Source organism: Pseudochaenichthys georgianus, chromosome 10, assembly GCF_902827115.2.
Source record: "Pseudochaenichthys georgianus chromosome 10, fPseGeo1.2, whole genome shotgun sequence".
NCBI classification, from domain to species: domain Eukaryota; kingdom Metazoa; phylum Chordata; class Actinopteri; order Perciformes; family Channichthyidae; genus Pseudochaenichthys; species Pseudochaenichthys georgianus.
Window position 1 is genome coordinate 35,472,781 of NC_047512.1, and position 22,998 is coordinate 35,495,778.

The 22,998-nt window shown below is 45.0% G+C and overlaps 1 protein-coding gene across 3 annotated transcripts in view; it reads left to right on the plus strand.

Moving 5' to 3' along the window:
- LOC117453830 (long-chain-fatty-acid--CoA ligase 1-like) overlaps positions 1 to 21,910 on the plus strand; it is a 47,372-nt gene extending 25,462 nt beyond the window's left edge. For 2 of the 3 annotated variants that reach the window (XM_034092834.1, XM_034092835.2), the window contains exons 6-21: positions 959 to 1,058; positions 1,409 to 1,584; positions 1,979 to 2,011; positions 2,449 to 2,500; positions 2,786 to 2,859; positions 3,908 to 3,985; positions 4,119 to 4,253; positions 5,774 to 5,908; positions 6,425 to 6,520; positions 7,258 to 7,330; positions 7,926 to 8,014; positions 8,098 to 8,214; positions 8,310 to 8,453; positions 9,955 to 10,059; positions 11,015 to 11,086; positions 20,792 to 21,910. In XM_034092834.1, coding sequence (XP_033948725.1) covers positions 959 to 1,058; positions 1,409 to 1,584; positions 1,979 to 2,011; positions 2,449 to 2,500; positions 2,786 to 2,859; positions 3,908 to 3,985; positions 4,119 to 4,253; positions 5,774 to 5,908; positions 6,425 to 6,520; positions 7,258 to 7,330; positions 7,926 to 8,014; positions 8,098 to 8,214; positions 8,310 to 8,453; positions 9,955 to 10,059; positions 11,015 to 11,086; positions 20,792 to 20,932 — 1,620 coding nt within the window. In that variant the 3' untranslated portion in view covers positions 20,933 to 21,910. Of the gene's footprint in view, positions 1 to 958; positions 1,059 to 1,408; positions 1,585 to 1,978; positions 2,012 to 2,448; positions 2,501 to 2,785; positions 2,860 to 3,715; positions 3,794 to 3,907; positions 3,986 to 4,118; positions 4,254 to 5,773; positions 5,909 to 6,424; positions 6,521 to 7,257; positions 7,331 to 7,925; positions 8,015 to 8,097; positions 8,215 to 8,309; positions 8,454 to 9,954; positions 10,060 to 11,014; positions 11,087 to 20,791 lie in introns of all 3 variants that reach the window. The other variant, XM_034092837.1, reaches the window with a different exon arrangement.
- Positions 21,911 to 22,998: the final 1,088 nt, after the last annotated feature.

Here is a 22,998-nt window from a genome sequence, read left to right on the forward strand (position 1 = left end):
ACGTCAGAAAACTCTTTTCTTTTTCAATAGTCTCAAAGGAAGTCAACAAACAAGAACTGCTGAACACTAATTTAGCATACTTTTCAGTGCTATTTTGCCAAAATATTAAAATTAGAAGCAAACAAATATTTCTAGGCCACAGCGTAAGTCACTGAACCCATAGTATCATTTTATATCCTGGGTACATCTTTCAAAGCATTAGGGGAACTGTGGTTCCTGAACTTAAAGCTTGGTTATCCTCCAAATAGAGTGGTGCAGGAATGAGTCCTTAAACCCCGCAAACTTTACAACTTCCCTCGTCTAAATGTGAGCTTATCAAAACATGTGGGGAAATAGAAATACCATTTGCTTTTTGTCGAGGGAGCCCTTGCACTGCTAACCTACAAAATACGTAATCCCTGCACCACTCTAGAAGTAAAATAGGATGACAACATTATTCATTTTAACCTTTAATAACTATGGTTCTTATATGCTTGAACTTTTTTCTCTATGCATTCATTACCTTTTAATGAAGATGTATGGTAGAACTCGCAATCAGACACACATTGACATTTTGTGATGTCTGGCTGTTAGAATCAAGCACAAAATGTATCCTTTAGTCTAACATAGTAAAGTATTTATGATTCCTGTCTGTGATAGTTACTGCATTCACCACTCAGTGCATACAGTCTATTTATTATGTTTTCAGTGTTTGACTTGCTATATTTTTCATAAGTCATGGGTTACCCTGTAATGTGTGTGTGTGTGTGTGTGTGTGTGTGTGTGTGTGTGTGTGTGTGTGTGTGTGTGTGTGTGTGTGTGTGTGTGTGTGTGTGTGTGTGTGTGTGTGTGTGTGTGTGTGTGTGTGTGTGTGTGTGTGTGTGTGTGTGTGTGTGTGTGTGTGTGTGTGTGTGTGTGTGTGTGTGTGTGTGTGTGTGTGTGTGTGTGTGTGTGTGTGTGTGTGTGTGCACGTGTGTAGTGGACCATCAGTGAGCTGGCGTGTTACACCTATTCTCTGGTGTCAGTCCCTCTGTATGACACACTGGGCACAGAAGCCATCCTCTACATCATAGACAAAGGTTAGATACATACGTACCCTTTATTGCTATTAGACCACTGTTTGTAATGTAAAATACCCTTTATATATTGTAGTCCAATGTGCACATTGTACCCTAACTTCTTATGTTTATAAAAATAGTGTGTGTGTGTGTGTGTGTGTGTGTGTGTGTGTGTGTGTGTGTGTGTGTGTGTGTGTGTGTATGTGTGTGTGTGTGTGTGTGTGTGTGTGTGTGTGTGTGTGTGTGTGTGTGTGTGTGTGTGTGTGTGTGTGTGTGTGTGTGTGTGTGTGTGTGTGTGTGTGTGTGTGTGTGTGTGTGTGTGTGTGTGTGTGTGTGTGTGTGTGTGTGTGTGTGTGTGTGTGTGTGTGTAGCTTCCATCTCGACCGTTTTGTGTGACGTGGCAGAGAAAGTGGAGCTGGTGCTGGACTGTGTTAAGGACAGGACCCACTCAGTGAAGACCATCGTCCTGATGGGGGCCCCCAGTGCTGATCTGGTCAGCAGGGGCCAGCAGGCGGGGGTCCACATCATCAGCCTGCAGGAGATGGAGGTCAGCAGACAGCTCACTCTTTATTCCTTCTAAGTATTCAATTATTGATTTATGAAAAATCTTCTCTTTTATGTTGTTGTTTGGACATTATTTTAGTTTACTTCCCCTGTCTGTCTTTTTTTCTAGATATTTTTGGTTTCTCCCTTTTTTCTGTGTCATTGTAGTTTTATCTTTTTTGGTGCTTTACGTGCTATCTTCCTTTTGTGTAATACAATTTCTCATTTAAATTAACTTAATTAATTGTATTCTTGCTTGTTTTCTTGTTCTTTTGTCCCTATTTTAGTTAGATTTAGATTTTCATTATTATTGTACTGTTTTTTTTTCACTCGTTTTTTTCTGTCACTTTATTCCTTCAACAATTGCTTCATTGATGTTCTTTTCTCCTGTTGCTCAGGCTATTGGAAAGGCTAACCATCGCCAACCAATGGTGAGTACACTGTCCTGTAGATGACCGATGAGCAGTGAATACTTACGGCCCGTCCACACAGCGGCGTGCGTTGACGCTTGCCGGAGGGCGTGTCTGACACTCGACCAACAACCAATCACATGAATCTCCCGCCCCTGACACACAAGCAGCGGTTTGATTGGCTAGAGCTTGTACTGGCATATGATTCGATTGACTGACGCTTCTGCCGAGGCGTCAAAAGTTGAACATTGCTCAACTTTTGCAGCGAGCCACGCCAGCAACGCTCCACGTCGCTTCCCACGATGCAGTTCGGCTAAAAGTGACGTCACCCCATTCAAAGTGAATGGGCAGAAGCGTTGGAAGCTTCAACGCACGGCGCTGTGTGGACGGGCCGTTATGATGACGATGATGTTGTGTGTTATTATGGCGCCCTGTTTGACCCACTGCTCTCCCTGCAGCCTCCACGACCTGAGGACATGGCTCTCATCTGCTTCACCAGTGGAACAACAGGTGACACACACACACACACACACACACACACACACACACACACACACACACACACACACACACACATTCAATGTAATATCCATGACTACCTGAAATCCTACTGCCCACATACACTGACAATGATCTCTAGTGTGTGTGTGTGTGTGTGTGTGTGTGTGTGTGTGTGTGTGTGTGTGTGTGTGTGTGTGTGTGTGTGTGTGTGTGTGTGTGTGTGTGTGTGTGTGTGTGTGTGTGTGTGTGTGCGTGTGTGTGTGCGTGTGTGTGTGTGTGTGTGTGTCTCTCCAGGAAACCCAAAGGGAGCGATGTTGACTCACAAGAATGTCGTGTCCAACTGCTCGGCCTTCATCAAAACTACAGAGGTGAGGCGCTGATGTGATATCATCCATTACTATTCTGTTATCCTCATCTCCTTCTCTACCACCTCCTTTTATCCTATACCTCCTTATTTTCTTCTCTCCCTCCTCTTTCCCTCCCCTAGTCCCTGCATTCCTTCTCTACCTAATTTTTAGCTTCTCTGCATTATTTTCTAATGTACCTCCTTTCCTACCTACCTCCTTCTTTCCTTCTCTACTTCATTTTTTCTTCTCCTTCCTCCTCCATTCCTTCTCTACCTCCTCCTTTTCTCCTCTACCTCCCTTTTCTTTTTTCACATCCCCCTTTCCCCCCTTACTTAATTTCTATTTATACCTCCTTTTCTCTCCTACTTCATTCTGTTCTTCTCTACTTTGACTGTTTTTCTCATGAACCTCCTATTTTCTTCATAGCTTCTTCTCTCCTCGTCCACTATTCTGCCGTTTGTTCTTTAATCCCAATCTCATTATTTCCTTCTCTGACTGTACATCCTCCTTCCCATTTCTTTTCTGCCTTATTATAACTAACTAACCTAATAACTAACAATGCTGATCTTTCTCCTGTACTACAACAGAGTTACTGAGGAGTAAAGCAAAGGAGAAAACAGTATATTAAATCTACAATTTAAAACATGAAGTTATATTTTGGAGATAATGGTCAGTTTCTGTAAAATGTTGTTCATTGCCAGATTTAACTGATTTAACTGTCTTGGTCCCGCCCGTTGTATCAACCTTTTTCAACCCTCAGTTGATTGAGGATCCAGCAGTGCCACCATCATATTCAAAAGGAAGAACTAATGATAAAGGTTATAAATCTTAGTTTGCAGAGCGAGGACCGTTATAACCTCTTCCCTCTTTTCTCCAGTCTAACGCTCAGACCACCTCAGAGGATGTCCTGCTGTCTTTTCTGCCTCTGGCCCACATGTTTGAGAGAGTGGTGGAGGTACAAACATGAACACTGACTGATCTCCTTCCTGTCTGTGTGTTGGTGTGTTTCCCTGTCCGTCTGTCCCATCCCCTGCTGTGTGTGTGTCTGTATTCCTGTGTGTGTGTTTAGGTGTGTGCTCCGTTTTCTCACAGTGATGTCCATATTTCCTTCCTGCCCCTGGCTCATATGTTCGAGAGAGTAGTCCAGGTATTGTATTTTCCCTTAGTTCCTATAGTCACCCTTTGTTAAATATTTCTGTGTTTGTGTCCCTTTCTTTTTTCTTTTACTTTATGGTGACTTTTAACTTTTCCCTTCTGTATCTTTTGTAAATTGCTGGCAGGGAGTGATGATAGTGCACGGAGCCAGGATCGGCTTTTTCCAGGGAGATATACGTCTGCTGTCAGATGACCTGAACACACTGAAGCCCACTGTGTTCCCTGTGGTGCCCCGACTCCTCAACAGAATGTATGATAAAGTAGGTGGGCAAAACGGTGATGAATAGCCTCTTAGGCGGTGTTTACACGATAACGTAAACGGTTGTATCCGCAACTTTTATCTTTCGTTTAGCCCGTTCGGCCACACAAGGCCGTAACGGAAACGCGGAAACGGACCCCGCAAACGATAATGGGTCCCAAGGTGGATAGATCTGTGGACGGAATGCTCTGGGGGGGCAAACGGCTTCGTGTTTACGCCCTATACGATCATTTTCCTAATAACGATGAGCCATAGCCCCACCTCTGCCGCTCACTGCTGTAGCATGGTCAGTAGCTACTGTCAGTAGCTACTGCTACTGACCATGCTACAGATGTTAGTGCACAATCTACGGCTCCTCTACCACAACCATCAGCAACAAGTGGACATAGAGAATTACATGAACTACATGTTGCTAAATCCACCGCGGGGCATAAACAGAAGGGCAACCATGGCAACCATGCTCGGGGGTCTTCTTCGCTGCTTTTGGTGTATTTTGTGGCGAAAGTACAGCGCCACTTACAGGCCCGGCATATGTACTACAGCGTCTCCAGCGCTTTCGAGCGGTCTCGTGCGGAAGTACAGCACCACTTAGAGGCCCGGCATATGTACTACAGCGTTTCCAGTGGTCTCGTGTGAACGGACACGTTAAATGAGCCGAATGCATGTGAACGGAAGACTTTTTTGAAAACGAATTTGGTGCGCAAACGCAAACGTTCCCGTGTAAATGGGGTCTTAAAAGGAGTTGAGGCACTGCAGTTTCTCCTGATCCTGATCATATTAAAGGGGCCCTATTATTCTCATGTTCAGGTTCAAATTAGTATTTAGTGTCTCTACTGGGACATGTCTCCATGCTTTAATGTGCAAAAATCTCTTTATTTTTCTCATACTGCCTGTTCTGCAGCACCTCTTTTCACCCTCTGTCTGAAACCAGAGCCCAGTCTGCTCTGATTGGTTAGCAGGCCGGCTCTGTTGTGATTGGTCAACCGCTTAGAGATGTCCCGCCCTTTAGACTATCACGTACAATGTGTCGGAGCGCTATCCAATAGAAGTGCGAGTGTTATATAGTGATGTCACTCTGTCGCAGAAGGAGAAACTCCATCTGGAGGGAACACAGGGATTTTGCAGACCCTTTAAATGCACAAAAACCTATAGAATACACTACAGGGAAGGGAAAAGTCCTACTCATGTCCTGGCATGACAGTTGAATAACACACCAAAGTTACAGCAAAATTGGTGAAATACATTCAGTGGAAATAAAAACCCAAACTATTACCATTATGTGAGGAAAGCAACTCTCAGGGGCCGCATAACAGCTACAGAGTTATTGAGGTGTTTATTTGTGAAAAATATAGAGTTATGTATAGAATCAATGGGTGTCTACCGTAATACACCCATAGATCAGATGAACAGTAATTTAAATAGCTGGAGGACACACTCACACAGATTATTTGCTTTATAGTTAAATAATGACCATCATTAAAGATGATAATAGTAATGTTGTGTGTGTCTGTGTGTGTGTAGATCTTCGGGCAGGCTAATACCTCCCTGAAGCGCTGGCTGCTGGGGTTCGCCTACAGGAGGAAGGAGTCTGAGATCAAGAGAGGCATCGTGAGGAGAGACAGCATCTGGGATCGACTCATCTTCGGGAAGGTTCAGGTACAGAGCAGCCCAGGCACAACTCTGAACCTCACTGTAGAGTTCAGTGCTATGTGTCCAGTAATGTGTTTCACTAGGGTTCGTTGACAGGTCAAATTACTTTAATTCCGTGGAACAGTTATTTTAATGCATAAAAAAAGGCACAGACAACTCCAGCTGTCTTTTTGCCTTTTGAAGTAAAGTAGTAACTTTTATTTTACCCAAAGCTTGAAAGACCCCAATGACTTTGTTTTTGGCCATATGTTCCAGCAACATCTTTTTTTTCTGTTAATCCCTACCTTCTATTAAAATGTTTGTCAGTAAATGGTTACACAAACAATTTGGGGGTGACAATAACCCAAACAACCAAATAAAAGTTTCTCCCAGAAAGACAGTCAGGTATTATAAGGCATTGCATTAATATCAAAGTGATCTATATACGTTAACGAAAGTAAATCAGAGATTTAAAACGGTGAGGGGGGTAGACATGATGTGCGGTTGTTGATGTTGTCTTTTGTGTTGTGCTGCCCCCTACAGGCCAGCCTCGGAGGCCGTGTGCGTCTCATGCTGACAGGAGCTGCTCCCATCTCCCCCACGGTCCTCACCTTCCTCAGAGCTGCTATAGGCTGCCAGGTAATAAACACCAGCTCACTGTGTTCTACATTGTTCCGTCTCTTTATATCACATCACATGTCCTGGAATTCTGTAGAATACCCAGGTAATATAAAACAATCTGAAGTTAACTATTAAATCATTACATTTCATGACATTTCCTTTTCTATATTCCTGTCTGTTTAACATAACATAATCATGTGTTTGTATAGCAGCAGCCACAGTAGGAATAGTAGTAATAATCATGTGTGTGTATAACCAGGGGTGCACATAACTTTCTCAGTGAGGTACTCAGATGAGTACCTGGAGTCAGTGTTTGGTACTCCAACTTCTGGCTCCACTCAAAGTTATTTGATGAAGCCCTCTGTATCGCGAACGTCAACGGGGGGGCAGCCGGTTGGCGTAGTTTTATGGAAAAGCTTCACAAATACGTCGGTACGCAAATGCGCTTTGTGACACAAGTGACGGTACGCATTTCAGATGTGCACCCCTGTGTATAACAGTCGTAGTAATAATAACATAATCATGTGTGTAGTAGTAGTAACATAATCATGTGTTTGTACAGCATAAGCAGTAATGATACAAAAAATTATGATATTATTAACAATAATAATGTAATTGTGTTTTGTATAGCATTCATTACATAATTAATTTTGTATAACCTTTTTAAATAATAAAAATCCAAAACATTATTATTGTTATTATTTTAATTAGATTTTTTCAATGTAATAATCATGTTTTGTTCCTGTCTGTCTCAGCTCTATGAAGGCTATGGACAGACAGAGTGTACTGCTGGATGCACCTTGACCATGCCCGGGGAGTACAATGCAGGTAATGAATAACACATGTGCATTTAGTTGGCTATTTCTTTTATTAAGTCTCAGTCCAGTTTTAAATGTCATTATTTTGATCCTATTATGTCAAACTCAGCCTTTTTTTGTGATCAAGTTTTATTTGACTCAAAGTCTGGGTATTTTGTTATTATCTTAGTCAAAGAAAGGCGTGAATATTTTAGTTTTTGTCAATGAAAACAGTTTTAGTCAACAAACTATTTTTCACATTCTAATTCAAGCTAGTCTTGCCAAAATATGTTTCTTTGTTCTCATCTTAGCTTGTTCTGATTAGGACTTCACCAATTGTCAATCATATTAAACTCCTTCTTTTCTGTTAACAAAAGAGAAATACTGCTTTTATTTTAAAGTCATACATTTTTTCTGTTGCGTCTCTGTTTTAGTGGTGGAAGAAAAGGGGTTGAATAACATTTTCTGTCATAGTTGATGTTATTGAAACCAACACTATGAATAAAAGGGCTGCTTTACTTGCCTTTGTGTCTATGACGTAGCACTGTAAAAGATGAATTGATATCTGAGCTTTACAATAACTTAACCTTAACCTTAATACATAACTATGTAACATTGCCCTGCAGGTCACGTTGGAGCTCCTCTGCCCTGTAACTCCCTCAAACTGGTGGATGTGTCTGAGATGAACTACTTGGCTGTAAACGGGGAGGGAGAGGTGAAACAAAAAGACAACAACTCTGTCTTTTATATATATTTTATGATAAAGTACTTCATGTATAAGTTTGTGCTTGTTTCTAGGTGTGTGTGAAGGGCCCTAACGTGTTCCAGGGCTACCTGAAGGACCCAGAGAAGACGGCAGAGGCTATCGATGCAGATGGATGGCTGCACACCGGAGACGTTGGAAAATGGCTTCCTGTAGGTTCAGTAATACAGTTTGAATTCAACCTCAAACTTCTGTATCTCTAACAGCCTGCAGACGTTTGATCAGATGTCCTTATGTGTGTTGACAGAATGGCACGCTGAAGATCGTGGACAGGAAGAAGCACATCTTTAAGCTGGCCCAGGGGGAGTACATCGCTCCTGAGAAGATAGAGAATGTGTACATGAGGAGCGATGCAGTGGCACAGGTGTTCGTGCACGGAGACAGTCTGCAGGTAGGTGGAGGACATGCTGCAGTGTTATGACCTGTTATACTGCCATTAGCAAAATCCTCGGCTCAATCAATCAAATGTTATTTTTACATCCCAATATCCCAAAATAAACATTTCTCTTTGGGGGCGTTACAGTGGTTACACAGCATCAACACCCTGGAAAGACATCTCAATATGGAAAAACCTCAGGAAGAGCAACATAGGAGGGATCCCTTCCACAATAGTTGGAATATATGTCGTCTGTATGGATTTAAAGACATGATAACACAGACAGATTGACAAAAACGATAATGTGGAAAAAATGTAAAATGAATCCAAACACGTAGGGGATAATGCCCCTGGATTCTGAGTTAATAACATGCAGTTATGTACATGCAGAGAAAGAGAAACATCTTAGCCTGTAGCAGCATAGCTAGGGGCTTGTTAATGGTTTGCTGAGCCAGCCCTAAATATAAGCTTTATTGAAAGGTAAAGTCTTAAGCCTAAGTTTTCCTTCTATGGTTACCTCCCCCTACTAGCTTAGCACAGCTGTCATCTAATTGGTTGCGTGCCGGGTGTCAGCGACAATCGAGGTCAAAGTAGAAGTCATTTGAACTTGAAGCGAGCGTTGAGAGACAATTTTGGGCGGTGTGCGAGGGTAGCACTTTCGCCTAGTCGACGGCCCCTCCATCTCCCCATAAAAACCAAACGCAATGTCAGCCCAAAGCTGTTGTATCGCCTGTTATGTGAACGCAGCTTAAGCCTATAACAACATAACTAGAGGACACATCACGGTAAGCCTGAGCCAACCCTAAAAGCTTCGTCAATAAGTCTTAAGCCTGCTCTTAAAAGTGAAGAGGGTGTCTGCCTCCCCAACACAGATTGTCTCCCGATTCCTTCTGACATGAGTCCGCTTTGTTAAAGGTCCCATGTCATGGCCATTTCTACTGATCATAATTCCATTGTTGAGGTATACTAAAATAGATTTATACCGTCCAATTTTCCAAACTCACATTGGTTTCTCATACAGCATCTCTGTAAAGTAAAGCATGTGTACCGGTCTTCACTCTCTGTCCTAAACGGCTTGTTGGAGCTCGACCCCCCCATCCCTGTGAGCCCAGTGTGCTCTGATTGGTCAAGCGACGTGCAGCTGCTCGAGAATCGCTGGAAGGTTTTGGGAAGCTTTGTTTCGTGAAAGGCTGGCAGAGGGTGCGGCCATAGCTCTGGGCGTGGCTACTGGGTATTCACACGTAGTGATACCCAGGAAGTAAATGAGAAATCTCCAACGAGGCGTTTTGGGGAGGTCTTTTCTGTGTTAGAGTTTTACTTGCTACAGGGTGTACTTTGAGGGTTTTTGATTCTGCAGACGGTTTACATGCATAAAAACCTTCATAACACACAAGGGGACGGGTAATAACCAGAAAAGCATGACATGGGACCTTTAAACCTCAGCGGGATGAGTGCATTATGAAGTCCCAAAGATCTCTGCTGCTTTTAACTCCTATGCATTGTGTTTATTTTGAAGGCGTGTTTGGTAGCTGTGGTGGTTCCTGACCCTGACTTCCTGTCTGGCTGGACCAAGAGAACTCTGGGACTGGAGGGCAGCTTCCAGGAGCTCTGTGGCAGAGCGGTAAGACTTTTGATCACAGTGTGTACAAAAGTGATGGGTGGGGGTAAGGGGGCGTCTGAACATGGTGGAAAAGGACAATCTGGACTATAACAAATCGACAACAAGAACACTGAAGAGTTCAAATAACTTTACACAAATACAATGAATAAAGTGGACCGCATTGCTGACAACTCACTTTGTCCGTTCGTAAACTTAGGAATCAGCCACAAACAATCTACAAAGATGTGTGACAAATTCAATGATCCCTGACCAAGGCAGTACATGCCCATTATTTCCTCTCTGGATATGGCTCAGAATCATACAGATGGAATTCATGAAGACTTAAAGAGCAACTTTGTGCAGGTTGCACAAACTCCAGCCTGTCAGGACATCGAGTCCACAGTTTCGCTAACAGGAAAAGGACCGGAGCTAGCTTTCGTTCCTGGGTGCTTTGTGTATCCACCCCCCTGCAGCACATACTCTCCACAGCCTAGGCCATGAGCTGGCATTTCCCACACAAGCACCTATCAAACAAAATGTTTATCAGGAAACCGTATTACATCTCTCTCCCCCCCTTCGCTGCTCTCTCTCTCTCTCTCCCCCTTTGCTTTTTGGGGTTTCCCTTTCCTGTAGTGTGTGATATAGGTTTGTGTGCATGTAAATAGTCTGCAAAGGCTAAATTACCTGTGTTGCAGTTACTTGGGCTTATTTAAAAAAAGAAAACATATTTTAATATTTATCTGTTTAAAATAATATAAAGTCTTCTAATTGTATTTCATTTTTTCTCTATTTGACATATTTGTAAGATAGAGGTCTCTAAAGATGAGCAAGGCTAATCATAATGTGTTGGTCAAAATACATTTTTAGAAATCCAGATACCAGCACAAGACTACTCCAATTAAACATTTGTGCAATTCAGTGTTCATTTAAAGAGCTTGTGACATAAAATGTGCCTCTTTTTTTCTTGTCTGTCCAGGAAGTAAAGGCAGCCATCTTTGAGGACATGATGAGACTTGGGAAGGAAGGAGGCCTCAAGTCCTTTGAGCAGGTAAAACACTCACCTTTTAATATCCTTACTGTGTTCCACTACGTAGCGATGCTGACTTGTAGTGTTCTTCTAAACTTTTCTGAGACATTATGTTTAGGTTATTTTAGTTTTTTTTGTCTCTCTCTCAATGTCTGCCTGAACTTGAAAGGTTGTAAGAAAACAAAGGATGGATCGCACAACTTAATTTAAATTTTCTTTTCTTCATTTAAGTATTTTTAAATGGTTATTGACCTAAATAGACGTTTTAATTAACTTGTTAGCCACAGCAAAACCATTTTCAACATTTTCATACTTAATTGCGTTGTTTTTTTTAAAGGATCTTTCACAAATTAATCGAAAATGAACAATTTAATAATTTTAGAAATAATCATTAGCACATTTAAAAACAGATTTTTATATCACCTAACTTGTAAATTTCCTTTAGAATAAAGTTATTATTACTTTTCTTTTTATGCGTTATGTTTTTTTAATCTGGATGTGCCAGAAGCCGCATCTTTGCCTCACTTAACGAAACAGGAATTCCGATTTAGTTCCTCTGATGCTTATTGTTTAAAAACAACTGAAGGTGGCGAAGATTCGCCTCGCACAAGTTCTATTTCGTCCCTACTGACCGCCAGAGGCGGTGCTTTAGCACTGGATATGTCCATCGCGCGCATGCGCAGCTTGAGTACCAATAACAACAAAGTCACCTGTGACCCACGTGACACCGGCTATATCAGCCGGTATTGTCAGAGGATCTGTTCCTTTTCATCTTCTCGCTGCGCGAGGGTACCGTGGCTACGTTTTCGTAGCCTACAGCGTTCAGGCTTGAACGTTTGATCGGAGGGATTTCTCTGCAAACAGCTGGCCGCGTGAAGCTTCGCGACTGACAGTCGGAGCTACGGGTCGTTAGCGTCCTCCAGGAGCTGCGCCGGCTGTGCAGAGCCTCGACAGACAGGTTTGTGTCAGCTTGTTGCTAGTGATGGCTGTGTTTCCACACCCGCTCCCAGCCAAGTTGTCCTGATTACCGTCTTATTGTTTGTGGCTTAGACTTTCTGGTGACGACAGTGTTCCGCTTCCTCTCCCATAAAGTTGCCCTTATGCTCTTTTGAAAGTTCTGCTTGTGGCGTTGTGCCCGAGCTATCATTAGCATTTGAGTCCCAGCTTTGGCTGCGTCCCTCATTCGATTTAGTATGGAAAGCCAAGAGTGTCATACTTTAAACCCGTTTTTCGTTTAGATGCAGAAAGTAAGGTAAGTACTTTCTATTTTCTAGAAGCTATTATCTGGTCTTAACATTTGTGTTCGGACTTGGTCGCTTGTTTGTTAGCAGCAGCCGCTTGGCTAACACCTTGCTGTTGAGCTTAACTATTAACTCAGGGCAGTGCTCCCGCTCCCTGTAGCATAGGGTTTGATTGCAGTAGCGCTAGTTCGTTGTATTACTGCTCCTAGTACTAGACTCCTAGCACTAGGATGATATGCAGAGAACATCTTCACGGCGGGTGCTGTGTGCTCGGCATGTGCGGTTACTACTGTAACCAGACACGGTTCTATGCGGGCTGTTCTCTTTCTTAGAAGCTAATTATCTGGTCTTAACATTGTGTTCTGACTTGGTTGCTTGATTGTTAGCAGCAGCCGCTTGGCTAACACCTTGCATGTACGGTTAAGCTTCATTATTTAACTCAGCCGGTGAGGGCAGTGCTCTCGCTGCTGCTCCCGGTAAACGCATGGTATGGTTGCAGTAGCGCTATATCGTGGTATTTACTGCTCCTAGTACTAGACTCCTAGCACTAGGACGATATGCAGAGAACAATCTTCACTGTGTGTGCCGTGTGCTCTGCATGTATGGCCATTAAGGAGGATTTCATCCTCCCAATATTATATTGTCTAGTGGGCAGCCGTTGGCTGACACTTTTAGGCACCGGCCACAGTTACTATTGTAACTAAGGTTCTAAGCCGTAAGTACTGGCCATAATTACTACTGTAACTACGGTTCCAAGCTGTGTAAGTACTGGCCATAGTTAATACTGTAACTACGGGGTTAAGCCGTAAGTACTGGCCATAGTTACTACTGTAACTACGGTTCCAAGCCGTGCACGTACTGGCCATAGGCAATACCGTAACTACGGCTCTATGCCGTGTAATGGCCATAGTTACTACTGTAACTACGGTTCCAAGCCGTGCAAGTACTGGCCAGAGTTACTACTGTAACTACGGCTCTATGCTGTGTCAGTATCCAAGCCGTGCAAGTACTGGCCAGAGTTACGACTGTAACGACGGTGCTAAGCCGTGTAAGTACTGGCCATAGTTACTACTGTAACTACGGTTTGATGCCGTGTGAGCCCTGGCCATGGTTACTGCTGTAACTACGGCTCTGTGCTATTCTATTCTTTAGAAGCTAGTTATCTGGTCTTAAACATGTGTGTTATTTGACTTGATCTCGCTTGATCGTTAGCAGCAGCCGCTCGGCTAACGTCTTGCGTATACTGTTAGCTTCTTTATTTTACCCAGCTAGGTGAAGGCAGTGCTCTCGCTCCCGCTCCCTCTACCGGTAATGCGGATGTAGCTACATCCCTTTTTCTGTTCGGCGAGTAGTAGCACCGCTCTACTCTTCCCGTTCAGCAGGTAGCCGGTGAAGGCTGTGTTCCCGCTCCCGGTTACACTGCATCTGGCGTTCGTACTTAACCAGTGAAGGCAGTTCTCGCCCCCACTCCTGGTAGACGCCAAACGGCCTCGTTTTTCCGTTAAGCAGGTAGCCAGTGAAGGCAGTGTTCTCACACCCGCTCCTGGTGGACGCGGAACTGCCTTGTTTCTCCGTTAAGCAGGTAGCCGGTGAAGGCTGTGTTCCCGCACCCGCTCCCGGTTACACTGCATCTGGCATTCGTCTCTAACTCAACCAGTGAAGGCAGTTCTCGCCCCCGCTCCTGGTAGATGCCAAACTGCCTTGTTTTTCTGTTAAGCAGGTAGCTGGTGAAGGCTGCGTTCCCGCACCCGCTCCCAGTTACGCTGCATCTGGCATTCGTCTTAATTTAACCAGTGAAGGCAGTGTTCTCGCCCCCGCTCCTGGTAGACGCTAAACTGCCTGGTTCCGTTAAGCAGGTAGCTGGTGAAGGCTGTGTTCCTGCACCCGCTCCCGGTTACGCTGCATCTGGCACTCGCCTCTAGCTCAGCCAGTGAAGGCAGTGTTTTCGCCCCCGCTCTTGGTAAACTGCCTTATTTACTAATCCAGCTAGGTGAAGGCAGTGATCCCGCTCCCTCTGCCGTAACGTGGGTGTAATTACATCCCTCTTTCTGTTCGGCGAGTAGCAGCAACGCTCTACTCTTTCCATTAAGCAGGTAGCTGGTGAAGGCGTGTTCCCGCACCCGCTCCCGGCTACGCTGCATCTGGCTACCTACAGAATGGTTCATTCATGTAGCGCCTGTAGAGGACGGCCACGACCGCTGCCCCTCCTGCCTCGGCCGCTTCTGGCGGTCAGTGGGGACGAAATTCGAGCATCTGAGGGAGGTTCTCACGGTAAACGCCTGCATGAGCTGTAGCTGCATGCCTCGGGTGCTCAGAGTGGCTCGAATCACTGAGGTGGAACGTCTGGCAGCAGCCAACAGACACCTCTCCTTGTCACGTACTCCTCCAGATCAATTCGGCCGTTCCCGGCGACTTGAGGGAGCGATGGCTTTGTGTGCTCCCCCCAATAGAAGGACTAGAAATAGGCTGTCCTCTAAAGTGGATCGGCTAGCTGCCGATAGGGGCATGATGAAGTCGCCTCTTGGCCCTTCAGCCTGGGCCCGGTGTAGGGGCTGCTAACCCCCCCCCCCCCTTCGGTGGGCGCCCCTCCTTCGGTTGGCGCCCCTCCTTCGGCTGACGCACCTCCTCCGGTTGACGGAGAGTCCTCCGTCGCGTACCAGTCGAGCCAGGGGAGCTGTTTAGATCAGCTGCCCTCGGAGGCACTGGAGTGTGCCGCCCAAGCTAGGCAGACCAGGCAGCAGCACTCGGGTCCTCGCAGACCTGTGCCCACTCCCAGCAGGCCCAGGGGCCGCTCTAGCAGCCGCACTCAGCCGCTGGATTACAGGGGTGGTCTGCAGAGGTCTTAGCGGCCCACTCAACCGCCTCCCAATGACTTTCGTGCCCCATGTCGCCCGCCTTCCAGGCGGCCTCGTGCCCCAGAGCCTGACCGGAACCCCCCAAGAGGCTCCAGGGTCCGGGGGGCTGGGCTCTGAAATCCCGAGGGTGGTCGGCGGCTGCTTTCCCAGCAGCAGCTCAGTTTCTGGGCAGTCTGTACTTCCGTCCCTTGGGTGGTTTTCACCTTAACCCAGGGGTACGGACCGCAGCTCCGGCCCCTAGCCTTCGGCTGGGTCTAATTGACAGTCGTCAGCGATCCGGCAGGGGCCCTACCTCTGGGCCAAGAGTTGTCCGTCCTTTTGTCCAAGGACGCAATCAACCCAGTAAGACCCTCTGCTTAGCCAGGGGGTTCTACTCGGCATACTTTCTCGTGAGCAAGAAAGTCGGCGGATTTCGCCCGATCTTGGACCTCAGAGGAATCAACAGATTCCTGAAGGTGCTGCCATTCTATATGCTGACTACTGCATACGCACAGGTGGAGTGGTTCCCAACCGAGGGATGCCTACTTCCACGTGGGCCGGGCAAGAGGGAGCCTTATATTCAGTTCCTCCGGCCCTTGGGCAGACTGGCAGCTGCCTCGGCCGCTGGGCCCTGAGGCCCGCTGTCGTTGTGCCCCATGCAGATGTGGCTGAACAGCCTTCACTTGGACGCCAAGTGGCACAGGCACAGTGAAGTCAGGGTGTCGCAGCATTGCTCCACTCTCCGTCACGCTGGAGGGGCAGGGCCTATCTCTGGTAGGCGTGCCCATGGGCGCCATCCCATCCCGCCAGGAGACCATCACCATAGGTGCATGTCTCTCAGGGTGGGGTGCAGTGCGGCAGGGCAGGACCGTTCAGGGTCAGTGGTCTGCCCAGCAGAGTGCGCGCCGGGTCAACGTGCTAGAGCTTCGGGCCGTGCAGCTTGCACTCACGCACTTTCTACCCCAACTGGGGGGCAAGAATGTGCGTGTTCCTTGGGGACAGCATGTACATTGTTGCTTAGACAACAGTCCCTTCTAGATAGTGGACGTTCTCACTCCACTCTGAATTTATGTGGCTGCGATTCTGCCCGACATGTTCGGGTCGACGGCGCCACGGCGGGGTGCCACAGGTCGGTGTCCCTCTTTATGAGAGGGGCTTTACGGCAGCGTCCCCCTTGCACCCCGAGGGCTCCGGCTTGGGACCTGCCCTTGCTGCCGGATGCCCTATCACCTCCTCCCTTCGAGCCCCTGGCCCAGGTGGGGCTTAGGTGGCTGCCCACAAAGGTAGCATTTCTGCTTGCCATAGCCTCAGGGAAGCGAGTCGGGAGTTGCATGTCCTCTCCATAAACAATACATGCCCGAGGTGGGACTCTCATGCGTTGCCCTTTGGGCAAATGTGGCATTCCCGCCCGGGGTCCTTCCACAAACTCACTTCAATCAGCCTGCCCAGCTGGCACGCTTTGACATTCAGGAGTACGGCACATCGAAGTTGCTGTGCCCGGGGGGTGCCCAATGGGCGTATATCAAGGCTACTGCCTGTATACGGCAGGAGGAGCAACTCTTGAGTTTGCCCTGGCGGCACTAAAGGAGGTTAGGCCCTCTAACCAGTGGCTTCCCCACTGGGTTGTCGATACCATCTCACAGGCTTACGGGGCCAGTGGCCGCCCCCTGCCACCAGGCTGAGATGCCACTCTACAAGGAGCATCTCAACATATTGGGCTGCCCTGAGAGGGGTGCCCCTGGAGACCATCTGCGCCGCGGCGTCGTGGGCGTCTTCTGGCACATTCTCCAGTTGTCATCAGGTCAATGTCGCCACTCCCCATTCTTTGGGCGTGGTCCTTTTGCCGAGCTCCGCTGCTTCCAGTGGTGAGCAAGGGCTTGGATTCTTCATGACATTGTTGGTATAGGTCATCCAGTGCTAAAGCACCGCCTCTGGCGGTCAGTAGGGACGAAATAGAACAATAGTTACGGCTGTAACTACGGTTCTATGAGTCCCGGATGACCGCCAGAGTTCCCTGTCACTCAGAATTCTTGTGTGCTCGCGAGAAGTTTCGGGGAACAGATCCTCTGACAATACCGGCTGATATAGCCGGTGTCACGTGGGTCACAGGTGACTTTGTTGTTATTGGTACTCGAGCTGCGCATGCGCGCGATGGATATATCCAGTGCTAAAGCACCGCCTCTGGCGGTCATCCGGGACTCATAGAACCGTAGTTACAGCCGTAACTATCGATTGACGGAGGCATTATTGGTGTTTACTTGTGTCACTCAAACTAGATGTGCTGGCAAGAAGGCAGGGCTTAAGTCCAAAAACGTCACTTTTATGAATCTAAAAGGAAAATACTTTAAAAATGATTATTTAATTATTTACTATCTATTAAATTATTTATTTATTTCAACATGATTGTGTTTCCTCGCGTCACTGAAACTACACACGCTGACAAGGAGGCGGGCCTTATCGCCATGTAGATACCAACAATGTTTCATTGTCAATTGCCGTAATCATCACTCTTGATTGATTGATTGAAATTTGTATTAACAGATTGCAGAATGGGTACAATACATTACAGCTCAATACACACAATTGTTAAGGGGATGCAGACCAGAAAAAGACTTTCGTCTTGTTTACATCAGGGTCCCCCATTTTAATTCATCATAACATATATGACATACATGACATACAGATAGATTACAATTTCATTTTAGATTCATTTTCAATTCATCATAACATATATGACATACATGACATAAAGATAGACAGTACTGTTACATCTAGACACTTGACATACCAGATCTACAAATATACAGTACTCTTTGTGAGTATAAAGAGTCTAAAACGAGAGTCTAAAAAGTGAGTATATACATTGGGGGGGGGGTGGGAAACTGTATATTGTAGGGGGTTGGATTTGGACATTTACAGGGGCCAGTTTCAAATTGCAGTCTCCCGTAGGTGCTCTTTCATGCGGCTTTCACACCAGCGCTTTTCAGTTTCTAGCTCCGAGCGGGAGCTTTTCTGGTTCAGCTCCGGTTTCCCTTTTCAGCTCCCGCTCTGTTCACACCGCCCACTGGCGCCCCAGAGCTGCCCCTGCTACGTCATGGCGTCACCGTTTACATCGCTGATTTGCTCCCCAACGGAAGCCATTACGGCGTTCACAACAACAACAACAACAACTGCGTCGGGTCGATGATCGTGTTGTCACACGAAGCCAGAATAAATTGAATAACGACTTCTCCAACCTTATACTTTGCTCCAGAGTGCCGTGGTTCATTGTTTATTAATGTGTTTCTGCAGCATTTACCGACCGCTGCAGTGCTGGCTGCTCTTCCACGGGAGTTTATTCTCCCGTTAGCTCCCGGTTAGCTCACACTGCAGCGGCCGCTCTAAAGTATTCACTGTCCGACTCACACAAGCAGCTGATGCATATCCCCAGTTCCCCTTAGCCTAAGTGAATGTGTGTCAGTCTGAATTGACACTGTTTGGTATCACAACGCTGTTATGAAAGTTTCTCTGGTATAAAACGGGTGATGTTAGCATAGCAACCGAAGCTAAACTGACTACTTGCATCCGATAGCTGCAATAATACAAAACAACACGTCTGCCTCTCTCCACAATGATCGATAACAGTGAACGGATGGTCAAAGTAAGGTACAAATAAACAGAATCACACGAAGCCTGGTTAGTGTTGCCTGACTTTATAAAGTGTGTTTATAAGCACACTGCTTGTAGGCAGGCATGACAGTCGACCCATGTTCAGGGGAGGTGGGTTTAGTTTCCTGCACGCCTCGACGTAAGAGAGACGTAAGCGACGTCGCCTCTTAGCTCCAAAGCTCTTGCCTCTGGACCGACAATTTTTTGGAGCTGGAAATGAAGCGGATTCCGGAGCTAAGAGCCGGCGCTGCTGCGGTGTGAACAGGAAAACCCGGCGCTTTTCAGGCTCTAGCTCCGAGCCGGAGCTGAAAAGGCGTTTTGAAGGTGGGTAGTGATTCACATTCCTTTACAGCTGTGGGTAGGGCGTTCCAGATTGTTGTGGCATAATTGCGAAACGTGTTTCGTCCCTTGTTTGAGCCAAATCTGGGTTTAACATGATTTGTGGAGCTCCCTCTGGTGTTGTGGTCGTGGTATTCACTGACCTTTGGGAAGTATTTTGACATGTACATGGGTACCTTAGTGGTGTAGTGTATCTTGTAGACCAGGCCCATTGCAAGTTGCTGTACTCTGTTGTCTACTCTAAGCCATCCTAGCTTGTCAAAGTGGGCAGGGGTGAGGTGGGTTCTAGTAGTAAGGTCATGCAGTAGTCTGACCAGTTTGTTTTGTGATGTTTGTAATTTTGTTTTTAGCGCCTTTGAGGTGCTTTGGTACCATGAGGTGCAAGCATAGTCGTAGTACCCTTGAATGAGTGCTCCTGCCAGAGTCTTCAGGGTATTCTTGTTTACCAGAGAGGAGATCCGATACAAGAATCTAGTTCGTTGGTTGACTTTTTTGATTACATTGGATGCCATTTTGTCACAGGAGAGATTTGCCTCTAGTATGAATTTCATCTTTCCTTGTGACAATATTGTCACCCACTGTAACTGAGAAGCCGTCGTTCTTGCTGAGTTTGTTTTTTGAACCGAAGAGAATGAACTCTGTTTTACCCAGGTGTAATGATAGTTTGTTATCAGCGAGCCAGGTGCAGATTCTGCCGAGTTCCAACCTGCAACTTGTTCCTGTCAGAGACCAGCAGGGCTGAGTCGTCCGCGAACAGGAACAAGTTGCAGTCACAAGCTGACGACATGTCATTTGCATAAATTAGGAACAGTAACGGTCCTAGTATGCTTCCTTGTGGAACACCACAGCTCACTGGGAGGGGGGGGGGGATAGAGTACTGTTTACCTCCACCATCTGTTCTCTCCCCTCCAGGTAGGATTGCATCCAGCTCACTGATAGACTATCAAAACTAATTGTTTTTAGCTTGTCAATCAGAATGGAGTGATTGACAGTGTCGAAGGCCTTTTGTAGGTCCAGCATGACCATGCCGCAGTATTTTCCCGCGTCCACCTCTTGTTTGATGTGGTCGTTCAAATAGAGAAGGCATGTGTCAGTGGAGTGGGATGTTCTGAAGCCAGATTGGAATTCGTAAATTAGATTTTTTTCCGCGAGGTACTTTTCGACCTGTTCGTATACTATTTTTTCCATGACTTTCGAGATGGAGGTAAGAATAGAAACAGGGCGGTAGTTGCCTGGGTCCAAGTCTTTGGGTACGTGTCCCTGTTTTATGGAGAGGTTTATTATGTGTGTGATGACTGGGGTGATGGCGGCTGCTGAGTCTCTGAGGAATTTGGAGGGGATATTGTCATGGCCAGTGGCCTTGTTAGGTTGGAGGGCGCTCAGTTTTTTGTGTAGCTCAGCTGTTGTTACCATTACTAGTTTGAAATCATCTTTGCGGATCCCTAGGTTATTGTAGTAGGCTAGGATGTGTTCTACCCCAAAATGCCCTGAGTGGGAGGGTAGTTTATTTACCAGTGTTGTGGCTATGTTTGTGAAGAAAATCTTAACAATCTATTTATTTATTCATGCATTTATTCAGGTATTTTTTAAATTGTATTTACTTTTGTCTTAACAATTATCCCGTTTAACCAAACCTGCCAATATTTGTTTGTGTGTCCTTTAAGGTGAAGTCCATCTACGTCCACACTGAGCTGTTCTCCATCGAGAACGGCCTGCTCACTCCCACACTGAAGGCGAAGAGGAACGAGCAGCGACAGTACTTCAGATCCCAGATAGACAATTTGTACTCCGGGATCAAAATGTAAAACAAAGACAAAGTGGACACAAGCTATACCAAAGTGGTTTTTAATATGAAGGGACGTTAAAACACAAAGGGAAGCAAAGGAAGAGATCCTCTCAGATCAAAAACAACATGTTTAGTTACCCTGGGAACAACAGCAACTGGAAGTGATGTAGCTTTAAAATGGAACTTGATTCAGAGCATTTAGAACAAAATCTATGAGTCTAATCTATGATCTATAGCACAGAATACAAGAGTAGATTTAAAAGATTATGATTGTTTGTCTATTGATGAAATCGTTTTGCCTAAGCCATGTGCAGTACGATTTCTGTGATAAAGTGTTGATTCTAATCAGCTGTTTTGTGATATCATCTCCATTAGGGGTGTTTTTTTAACAGTTTTGTAGGGAAAGTGCAACTTTGTGGCTTCAGACAACTCAGGATTTCACACACAGTACCTCCAAAACACACACTTTTAACTCCAAGGATAGATGAAGGCCGAAACGGGTTCACTGAAGGTTTTGCAGCTTCACAAACCATACATCTCAGGTCTTTGATACGATTTTTTTGTCAGATGTCAAGATTTTATTTTAATATGTTTCTTGAGTTTGTTTTGAAGTTGAATTCCACAATGTGTAACGAGATTGTTTTCAGTGAATAAGCTTGGATCCAATAAGGACCCCGGGAACATTCAGTGTGAGCCATATTAAAATAAACGTAACAAAACTAGCTGGAATCCGGGTACTAAAGAACAGTAACGGACACTGTCAATGTTTTGATTTATTTATAAAGGGATGATGATTTGTTGGATACATTGGTTTTCTTAAATTATTATAATTTAATGCTGTAGTGTAGGGGGAGAATAAACATCTCCAAATAAAATTGTTAACAATTTGATTAAAGTCCTTTGAAATGTTTATAGTGAAATATGTATGTTTTAATCATTTTAATCTGTCTTCAATTTTATTTTGTAAAAAATGTAATTAAAATGTATCAGAAGAGCAGTGCGAGTCCCATGTGTTTTGCTTTATCAGGGCTGTGTGATCATGAAAAACTATTTGAATAGTGAATCAAATTATTTTGACCCAAAGATATTTGCATATATTTTACTCATAATCCGCATTTGTATCATTATTATTGTTATTTGTTTTGGTATGGATTTTATTGTTGACTAGACTGAGCTATATATATATATATATATATATATATATATATATAATCTTTAAATATATAGGTTCTTGCTTATGGGTTTAAACCATAGACTGTATATATAAAGGTTTAAACGACTTGTGTAAAATAGCTACGTTATTGAAACGGCTTGAGCATATATTGAACCATTTTGCTCTCCGTAGGACCGACATTTAAGTCTTCTCGGGGTCGTTTGTTTTTACATATTTTCAGTATAATTGTTTATTTTAAGAACAATACAACCAATATTTGACCACCGTATAATTAAGTGTAACATGTTATTTTGTAAAAGGAAAACGGAAGTTTTGAGATATAACTTTAAAATTAATACATTTTGACCACCATTTAAACCCCAAGTATTTAGAATGGTACAGTCCAACAATTCAAGCATTTTGCGGGAAGCAACCATGGATAAGAGGAAGCAACTCGAGCTACGGAGTGTTTACAAAACAAACTTGTTACTAAACTACATTACAGTCTACTACAGTCGTCTCAATGAGGTAAGACACATTATGAATTAGTTATAAGTTATAATCAGCCTAATTTTGTGTTGCTGGTATCGGCATAGCCGTAAGCTAATAACACATTAAAGAATCGTTAAATGCTTTCGCGGTGAGAGTAACGTTACTGTAATTTCGATACAAATGCACGTGAAAGAAGAGGCTAATAAACGCTTTGTCTGTTGTCAGTTTCGTTAGGAAGTTCAGAAGAGCTAAGCTATTACAACTTATGAGAAAAGCATTCATTTTTGTAGCATTTGTACGACATTTGGCGTTGCATTTAATGTAGTACATGAAGGTGCTACCTGACTGAATAGAGTGTTGTTTAAGGCTAGCCACATAGCCAGTGGCGTTTCTATATGTACAAAAGTGGTGGGGCACAAAAAACTCAGATGTCTATATAA